General features: G+C 63.7%; 1 protein-coding gene across 3 annotated transcripts; it reads left to right on the top strand.

Moving 5' to 3' along the window:
• Positions 1–13: 13 nt before the first annotated feature.
• PANX2 (pannexin 2) lies at positions 14–9,189 on the top strand. 3 transcript variants are annotated; one of them, XM_017888119.1, is made up of 4 exons: positions 26–251; positions 4,342–4,392; positions 5,873–7,336; positions 7,864–9,189. In XM_017888119.1, the coding sequence occupies exons 3-4, from the start codon at positions 6,049–6,051 to the stop codon at positions 8,205–8,207; spliced, it is 1,632 nt and encodes a 543-aa protein (XP_017743608.1). In that variant the 5' UTR covers positions 26–251; positions 4,342–4,392; positions 5,873–6,048; the 3' UTR covers positions 8,208–9,189. The 3 variants fall into 3 exon arrangements, with proteins under 3 accessions (XP_017743606.1, XP_017743608.1, XP_017743607.1); XM_017888118.1 differs by having other exon boundaries at positions 163–251; positions 4,342–4,513; XM_017888117.1 differs by lacking the exon at positions 4,342–4,392 and having other exon boundaries at positions 14–251.
• Positions 9,190–9,662: the final 473 nt, after the last annotated feature.

Here is a 9,662-nt window from a genome sequence, read left to right as displayed (position 1 = left end):
TGCCGGGCCGCGCCCCCCGCCCCCCATGCACCACCTCCTGGAGCAGTCGGCGGACATGGCGACCGCGCTGCTGGCGGGAGAGAAGCTGCGGGAGCTGATCCTGCCGGGCGCGCAGGACGACAAGGCGGGCGCGCTGGCCGCGCTGCTTCTGCAGCTGAAGCTGGAGCTGCCGTTCGACCGCGTGGTCACCATCGGCACCGTGCTGGTGCCCATCCTGCTGGTCACCCTGGTCTTCACCAAGAACTTCGCAGGTGAGGCCGGCGGCCGGGGCGCGGGGCGCGGGCAGGGGACCGTCCGCAGGTGTCCGGGCGCTGGCGCTTCCCGCGTCCCGGCGGCTCCGTCCAGCCGCGCCCACCGTGACCTCGCTGCGTCCGCGGTGTCCCAGGCACCTTCCACAGCCGCCCCCATCCTCGCAGGTGTGGCTGGTCGCTGGTCGCCCAGACCCCTCGTCTCTATTTTATTGTTGTTCTTCCTTCCATTCGTCCGCCCATGAGATGCGGGTGGGACTCGGCCTCTCTGGACCCAGGGGTCCCAAATGTCATGAGACATGGGGTCTGGTTTGGAGAATGTCACAAGCAGCGTCTGAGGGGGTGCGGGGTGGCCAGGTGGAGACCAGGAAAGGCCGGGACCGGTGTTGAGAGCAGAGAGCTGATTACAGGGGCTGGAGGAGCTGCCGGGCAGGGTCCCCAGGCTGGACTTGGGGGGAAGGAGGGCAGAGAGAGTCTCTGAGAGGCCCAGGCCTTCCATTCCTCCGGCGGCCCGAGGCCTATGCTGGAGCACTGGTGGCCTCTGAAGGTCTGAAGCAGGGAAGCTAGCATAGGGCAGGGCCACGTGTCAGAGCAGGGAGCCTGGAGCTCCTGCAGGGAGATGGGAGCTGGACCAGGGCAGGGACCCGGGCTGGTTAGATCAGGACCAGTGAGGGCACCTGAAGCCACCCAGGCGAGGCAGGAAGATGGACAGAGCAGCCAGCCTGCCTGTGAGCCTCTGCGGGGTGGGGTTCTGGTGCCTCTGCCCTCCCCAAGGAGTGGGGCGAGACAGGTGGAGCTGAGAGCTTCCTCCCCTGGGGTCTGGGCCAAAGCAAGGGGGATGGGGGTCTCCTGGCCTGTGTGGCCCAGAAGGGCCGGTCTGCAGCAGGGAGGGGTGCTGGGGCCCTGGGGCCCTCTCTTCTGCAGCCTCCAAACCTGGGCGGGCGGACCCTGCCTTAGCACTGCTGCTTCCGGAATCTCCCAGGTGACTCCTTAAGGAGTCACCAGGCCTGAGGGTGGACATTGGCCAGGCTGTCTGATCCCACCCAGGGGCGGAGGAGGGCTCTGCTGGTCTCCTCTTGGACACTGGAGCCCAGACACCGGGGATTAGAGGACCCCTGGGGGGCGCACAGCACACTCGCTGAGGAGCCCAGGTGCGCGGTGGGGCCTTGGGGCAGGCCCAGCATGTCCAGGCACCATGTGTGTTCTCTGTGTTTGTGGCAATAAAGTACCACAAACTAGGCAGTTTCAAATAGCAGACATTTCTCTCTCATGGTTCCGGAGGCCAAAAGTCCAAACTCAAGGTGTGGGCAGGGCCCTGCTCCCTCCAAAGCTCTAGGGAAGGGACCTTCCAGCCTCGTGCTGACCTGCACACCTTGGCTCGTGGCCACCTCACCCAGTCTCTGCCTCTGTGTCTCCCCTCCCTGTCTGTGTCCAAATTTCCTTTTTCTTTTTTTTTTTTTTTTTTTTTTGAGACAGCATCTTGGTATGTCGCCCAGGCTGGAGTGCTGTGGTTCCATCTGCAACCTCCACCTCTCGGGCTCAGGTGATCCTCCTGCCTTAGCCCCCAGCCTGGGACCACAGGCATTCAACATCACACCCAGCTAATTTTTGTGCCATGTTCCCCAGACTGGTCTCGAACTCCTGGGCTCAAGTGATCCTCCCACCTCAGCTTCCCAAAGTGCTGGGACTACAGGCGTGAGCCACTGTGCCTTTTGAGACAAAGTCTTGCTCTATCACCCAGGCTGGAGTGCAATGGCGCGATGTCGGCTCACTGCAAGCTTCGCCTCCCGGATTCAAGCGATTCTCCTGCCTCAGCTTCCCAAGTAGCTAGGACTGCAGGCACCCACCACCACACCCGCCTCATTTTTGTATTTTTAGTAGAGACAGGGTTTTGCCATGTTGGCCAGGCTGGTCTCGAACTCCTGACCTCAGGTGATCCGCCCACCTCGGCCTCCCAAAGTGCTGTCATTACAGGCGTGAACTACTACACCCGGCCCAACTTTCTTCTTTAAAACAGAAAGGAAGTGAGTGCTCTGCCCCTGAGCACCCTCCCAGGAGCCTATGGGCTGGTTCCTCTTTTTGGCCTCAGCATCCTTGGTGGGCTGAGCACAGCCCCGCAGCCCTCGATGCCGCAGGGCAGGGTTGGGCCTGAGGGCCCGTGTGGCCAGCTGCTGTCTCGGGATGCGGTACCCTCGAAAGTTAGGGCCAAGTCCCAGGGTCTCCAGGGTGGGCCAGGGAAGGCTATTGGTCCCCCTCAGCCTGCAGAGACTGGAAAATGTAGCAGGTGCGCAGCCACCACCAGGATTAGCTTCCTATGGCTGCTAGAACGAACCTACAGGTCAGAAACCAGATGCGAGTCTCATGGGGCTAAAACGACCGTGTCAGCAGGGCTGGCTCCAGGGGGAATCCAGTTTCCACCTTCTCCGGCCTCCAGAGGCCTCCACATTCCTGGCCTTGCAGCCCTTCCTGCATCCTGAGAGCCGGCCGCGTGGCGTCCTCTCTCCCAACCCCTCACATCTCCTTCTGTCCTCACATCTCCTCCCTGACTCTAACCCTCTTAGAGGAAACCTGCAGTTGCTGCCCACCAAGACCCCCAACCTAGGCATGTCTGCAAAGTCCTTGTGAACTGGGAAACATGACACCGCCACAGGCTCCAGGGTTGGGATGTGACATCTTTGGGGGCCATGAATCTGCTCACTGCAGACCCTGTGTGGAGGTCTGTAAGGCCAGGGGAATCGGGGAAGGACCAGGGCCTGGCCTCGGCCGAGGGCTTTGAGGATGAGGCAGTGGTCTGGGATGACTGGACAGGGTTTGGCCAGCAGGCAGGAGGAGCCTGTGCAGAGCCAGGGGGTCCTGGAGAGGTGTCCCCACTCCCCAGGTGGGAGGGGCTGTCGGGAGGGACCCAGCTTCACCCTTGGGGGTCACCTTGGGGCCATGTGCAGCCCAGACTGCAGGGGTGGGCTGGAGACAAGCTTGGGGATGGCAGAACCGAGGAAGGGCACAACTGGGGGAGGGCCGGGGGGCTGGGCTTTGGCCTGGGGCCCTGTGGACAGCATTCCAAATATGGGAATATGGGCTGTGTTGGGGTGCGTTCAGACACCCATTCAGAGATGCTCCAGGCAGCACCAGGCCCCTGGCTGCCAACTCTGACATTGTCACGGGGGCTCTGAGGACTTGGTGTGGACAGGCTTCTTGGCTGAGAAGCCAGTGTTCTCTCTTGGGGCATAGCTGGCATGACCCGGGTCCACACAGCAGTGTCTCCTGATAAAGGGGCCCCTGGTGGCGGCTCTGTCTGCCCTGTCGGATAGGCCAGGCCTTCCTGCCTCATTTGGACACCTGCATTGGCCAAGGCAGGGTCCCACTGTCCCTGGGAAGTCCCAGAGCAGGGCCTTGGGCAAAGGACCCATGGCAGTTGCTGTGTGTGAGATGGGCCCATGAATTTGGGCTCAGTAGCCCCTCTCTGCTGCTCCACCTCCAGTCGGGCCAGCACCCCCGACCCTGGCAGCCCGTGCTGGAAGCTGCAGCAGCATCCACCGGGAGAGGCCCAGCTGCCCGCACAGCTTTGAGTCCATCAGGACCTGCTAAGGCTGCCAGGAGCACCCTGCGCCCTGCAGGTGCAGCAGGTCCAGGGAGGAGGGAGGCCTTGCTGGACATGCCTTGGGGCCCCCAAAGGGCTGGGCCGCTCACCTGCAGTGAGTCAGGGCAGTATCCTTGGTTGAGCAGATGAGGAAACTCAGGTCAGAGTGGCAAGCAGGACTTGTCTTCCTCTTGCTGCTGCCATCCGGCAGGGAGACAGTAACAGGAGTGAGGAGTTCGGGTCCAAGTGAGGCTCCACACAGTGGGGGCAGCTCGCCAGACATGTGGGGCAGTGTGGAGCCCCTGCTTTCATTCACCCTGGAGGAGGCCAGGCCGTCCCCTGCCTCAGAGACAAGGAACCCTCCTTCCAGTGTCCCTGCGGCCCCACTGGAGTCTGGGCCAGGGGTTCTGGGACCTCTCCCCACCCATGTTGGCCACACATGCCCAGCAAGGGTGGCTGCCAGGGATGGGCCCAGCTCAGGACGGGACACAAACCTGTCCCTGTTCTCTTCCCCAGGGTGGACGCTCTTCTCTGGCTCCTGGGATTGGCTGTGAGAACAAAACATAAGTAAATAAAATGTGCCATTTTCTCAACCAAGAGAGTGGATTCCTTTACCTTGTCCGGCTTGCTCTTCTCTGAGCCCAGCTCATCTCCAGCTCAATGTCCCCACCGAGGACTCGGGCCGCAGGTCCCAGCTTTTCCTGCCTCTTCCCAGGTTCCCTCCCAAACCCTTCGGAGTCCCCAGGACCCTCAGGGGGATCTGATGACTCGTGGGGGCCCTGCCTTAGGGGTTGTCCTCGATCCCTCCCTGAGCAGACTGTCCAGACTGGTGGATGTGCCTCGGTGGTGATACAATGGCAGCCAGGAGCTCCATGTGGGGTCCGAGGGGCTCGTTGCTGAGCCGGGTTCAGGGCTGGAGGTGCCCAGCCCCCGGGCCCCTGTGGGGTGTCAGCAGTGAATGCGGCTCTTCTCAGAGTGGGTGGAGTCTCTAATCTGCCTCGCTTTCCGACCCTCATTCAGGCCTCGGCACAGACGGACAGGCCTGTCCCTGTTGCTTCTGGTCTGTGGGGAGGGGATTGTGCTGATGTGGGTCCTGCCCTGGGGCTGCTCTTTGGGGCTGGGAGACAAGGCCAAGACTGGCGTGGGCCCTGGCACATGTGCTGTGTGAAGGGCTCAGCCTGGACAGACGGCACAGTGGCTGGAGGCCCCCAGGCTTTGAGCCTTCCTGGGAAACATTAGCAAGATCCCAGGCGCTCAGACCCCACACTGAGCCAAGGCGTGAGTGTCCTGAATGCTTTTACTGCCGTTTGTGCCATTGTCACCTGCAGGCAGAGACACGCTCTTGAGGGAAAACACAGAGTTCAGTAATGACCATTTGCCTGCAGTTCAAAGGACTCCCTCTTTTCAATTTTAGCAGGAGATACCTCAGTCCAGCAGGTGACATCCCCAACCAGCCCCACCTGGTGTCCGGGGTCCCCAGGCTGGCCAGTCCCCAGAACAGTGGGTCTTAGGGAGGCGCCCCTCACCCACAAGGGTGGGCAGAGTCCATACTGGTTTCCCAGTGCTGTAGAAACCACCCTGCCAGCTAGCAGCACCTGAGCCATCCGCCTTCCTCCCAGGGTAGCACCGGGCTGTACATGGCCCATGGCTGGGACCTGGTTTGGGTCTGGCTGTGTGGACAGAAGAGGGACCCTGGCTGGGAGCCCCACCTGCCTTGGTCCTCTCTGGGATTTGGTTTCGCCTTGTGCACACAGCCTTTGTGACATTTGGAGAGGTGCCTGGCTCAGGTGGTTTCACAGGCGGTCATGGCTTCAACCTGCAGGTGCCTCCCAGCTGACCTCGTGGGGGTATTTAGGGCGAGACCCCCACACCACCGTGGTGGGGGAGGGGGGTGGGGTTCATTTGGGAACCACAGGCGCTGTGTGGGAGGAGGCTGGAGAGGCTCATCGGAGGGATTTGGCAGGGACGTGGTCAGGTCCAGCCCAGTTTCTTCAGCCCAGCCCGAGCCGCTTCCCCGCCCCAGCCCGTGTCTCCTCTTTGCCCCCAGAGGAACCCATTTACTGTTACACCCCGCACAACTTCACGCGCGACCAGGCGCTGTACGCCCGCGGCTACTGCTGGACGGAGCTGCGGGACGCGCTGCCCGGCGTGGACGCCAGCCTGTGGCCGTCGCTGTTTGAGCACAAGTTCCTGCCCTACGCGCTGCTGGCCTTCGCCGCCATCATGTATGTGCCCGCGCTGGGCTGGGAGTTCCTGGCCTCCACGCGCCTCACCTCCGAGCTCAACTTCCTGCTGCAGGAGATCGACAACTGCTACCACCGGGCGGCCGAGGGCCGCGCGCCCAAGATCGAGAAGCAGATCCAGTCCAAGGGCCCGGGCATCACGGAGCGCGAAAAGCGCGAGATCATCGAGAACGCGGAGAAGGAGAAGAGCCCGGAGCAGAACCTGTTCGAGAAGTACCTGGAGCGCCGCGGCCGCAGCAACTTCCTGGCCAAGCTGTACCTGGCGCGGCACGTGCTGATCCTGCTGCTGAGCGCCGTGCCCATCTCCTACCTGTGCACCTACTACGCCACGCAGAAGCAGAACGAGTTCACCTGCGCGCTGGGCGCGTCCCCGGACGGGGCGGCAGGTGCGGGGCCCGCGGTGCGCGTGAGCTGCAAGCTCCCGTCCGTGCAGCTGCAGCGCATCATCGCGGGCGTGGACATCGTGCTGCTGTGCGTCATGAACCTCATCATCCTCGTCAACCTCATCCACCTCTTCATCTTCCGCAAGAGCAACTTCATCTTCGACAAGCTGCACAAAGTGGGCATCAAGACGCGCCGGCAGTGGCGCCGCTCGCAGTTCTGCGACATCAACATCCTGGCCATGTTCTGCAACGAGAACCGCGACCACATCAAGTCGCTCAACCGGCTGGACTTCATCACCAACGAGAGTGACCTCATGTACGACAACGTGGTCCGGCAGCTGCTGGCGGCGCTGGCGCAGTCCAACCACGACGCCACCCCCACGGTGCGCGACTCGGGGGTGCAGACTGTGGACCCCAGCGCCAACCCCGCCGAGCCCGACGGCGCCGCCGAGCCGCCCGTGGTCAAGCGGCCGCGCAAGAAGATGAAGTGGATCCCCACCAGCAACCCGCTGCCGCAGCCCTTCAAGGAGCCGCTGGCCATCATGCGCGTGGAGAACAGCAAGGCGGAGAAACCGAAGCCCGCGCGCCGAAAGACGGCCACGGACACGCTGATAGCGCCGCTGCTGGACCGCTCCGCCCACCACTACAAGGGCGGAGGAGGCGACCCAGGCCCAGGCGCTGCCCCCACGCCCGCCCCGCCGCCCGCCCCCGACAAGAAGCACGCGCGCCACTTCTCCCTGGACGTGCACCCCTACATCCTCGGCACCAAGAAGGCCAAGCCCGAGGCGGTGCCCGCCGCCCTGCCCGCCTCCCGGAGCCAGGAGGGGGGCTTCCTGTCCCAGGCGGAGGACTGTGGGCTGGGCCTGGCCCCGGCGCCCACCAAAGGTAGGGGCCGGGCTGGGGACTCGGGACGGAGGACTGGGGATGGGAGAGGCGCCCACAGCCACAGCGGCCCACGGGAGCCCGCCCAGGGTGCTAGGGAAGGGAGGGGCCTGGTTTGAGGCCCCCTCAAAGGGGGAAGGGAGGAGGCCAAGGTTTGCACAGTCTGCGTCAAACGGACTCTGTCAAGGTGAGCCTCAGGCCAGGCAGGGCCCTGGAGCCCCCCCGGGAGGCAGGTGGGGAGGAGGCAGGCTGGGAGGGACGTGCTCCTGGTCAGCTTCCTGGAGCTCCGCGTGCGTGGTGGAGCCAAGTTCCTCGGGTGAGGAGATTCCACGGACGGCACTGCGGCTCCGGGACAGCGGGGCGGGGGGTGTGCCCAGGCCAGCTGCTGTGTGCAGGGGCGTCCAGGCCCAGCACCTCCAGGGCCCTTCAGAGCCGTGAGCCCTGCTGCCCCGCCAGCCTGCTCTGGGTGGACGCTGAGAGGGGCGCAGTGGCGGCTGGTGTGAGATACCTGTGCTCTTGGCTGTTTGCAGATGCTCCGCTCCCCGAGAAGGAAATCCCGTACCCCGCAGAGCCAGCCCGGCCAGGGCTTCCCTCGGGGGGCCCGTTCCACGTCCGCTCACCTCCCCCCGCGCCTGCTGTGGCCCCTCTGACACCAGCCAGCCTGGGCAAGGCGGAGCCCCTCACCATCCTGAGCCGAAACGCCACGCACCCGCTGCTACACATCAACACGCTGTACGAGGCCCGGGAGGAGGAGGAAGGGGGCCCCCGCCTGCCGCAGGACGTGGGGGACCTCATCGCCATCCCTGCCCCGCAGCAGATCCTCATCGCCACCTTCGACGAGCCCAGAACGGTCGTGAGCACTGTGGAGTTTTGAGGGATGGCACCGCCCAGGCCATCAGAGCCCCTCCGTGTCAGAGGCCTCCCGGCGGACGCCAGCCCTGCGTGGACGTGGCCTCTGCTTCGACCGCACTGCCCACATCCCCAACCTCCGTCCGCATGCCTGGGGCCCCCACCCCCCCCGCTGGATAGGGGAACCCGCCCCGACGGCATCACCAGGCACTGGCTGGGGCGGGAAAAGGTGGCCCCGTGGAGCCGGTGGCCAGGAAGGCTGAAGCTGGCCTCCCATGATCCTGCATCAGGTGCCCAGCCGTGGGTGGGGACCTCGAGATGAAGAGTTTATTTTTGTAGTCCGTTTTGTCCTGGCCCCAGGCTGTGGCGGGACAGCCCAGCTCCCCCAGCCCAGAGCCAGGGAAGAGGAAGGTGGAGCGGGTCCCACCAGTGGGGTGGCCACGCCCATGGGGTCACGTGCTCAGGGGTCACCCCCTGCAGGGACCTGATGCCCTCGGGTGGGAGGGACCGAGGTCCACCCTCGGGTCAAAGATCAACATGCACTTTCTCCTTGTCGCCTGACATACATTTTATTTTACTAAGACTGCTGTACCGAACAAGCATATTTATCAGGAGACTTAGGATGGGTTTAAAGCAGGATGGTGTGTGTGTGTGAACGGGCATGAGCAGAGGTGGGCGTGAGCAAGCGGGTGTGTATGTACTAGTGTGCACGTGTGTGCATGTGCACAGAGGGTGTGGTGCCAGCTTGGGTGGGATTGTGTGTGAGCAGGCGGGTGAGTGAGCGAGTGCACGCTGGCGCGTGGCCCATGTATGAGGAGGGAAGCAGCCCAACGCAATAACCACGTCCCCCACCCGGGCCCCCTGCCGTGGCTGAGGCCACACAGCTTCCTGTGGGAGCCCCGGCTGGCACCCGGCTGGTCCCACCCCGAATACCTCAGCCGTGGAGGCCATGTGATGCAGAATTAACAAGGTAGCACCGAGCATATCAATAAATATTATTCTGATAACCGCCTGTGCTCGGCCTCCCTCCACACCCGTCCCCTGACTCGGCGCCTCTCGTGGGGGTGCTGGGGGATGTGGGGCAGGGGTCACCTTCAAACGCGTGATGAGGGGCCCCTCTGCACCCACAGCAGGTGTCACACTTGGAGCAGGACATGCCCTGGACTCAGGCTGTGGGCACGGAGGCGATTCAGCTGTGGCCTGAAGCCCTTGGGCACACAGGCTTGGGAGACTTGTGCACGACCCCCTTAGTCTTCCTGCTCCTGCAGGGGAGCGAGGAGGGGGAGTGTGAGGCACCCTCTAGGAGAACAGAGAACTGGCAGGATCCAGGAAGGCTTCCTGGAGGAGGTGCCCTCAGTGTGGTCTGGGATGCTCAAAACAACACGGAGGTCCTGTGCAGGCGCCTTTGCTGGGCCCAGGACTCCATGGAACAAGGCTGCTCCCGTGGGTGCACCATGGAGCCACGTGCCCTGTAGACCCC

The sequence above is a fragment of the Rhinopithecus bieti genome, unplaced genomic scaffold (genome assembly GCF_001698545.2).
Source record: "Rhinopithecus bieti isolate Rb0 unplaced genomic scaffold, ASM169854v2 scaffold_17174, whole genome shotgun sequence".
Lineage (NCBI taxonomy): Eukaryota > Metazoa > Chordata > Mammalia > Primates > Cercopithecidae > Rhinopithecus > Rhinopithecus bieti.
Note: the sequence above shows the minus strand (reverse complement) of the source record. Positions and strands in the feature narration are given on the sequence as shown.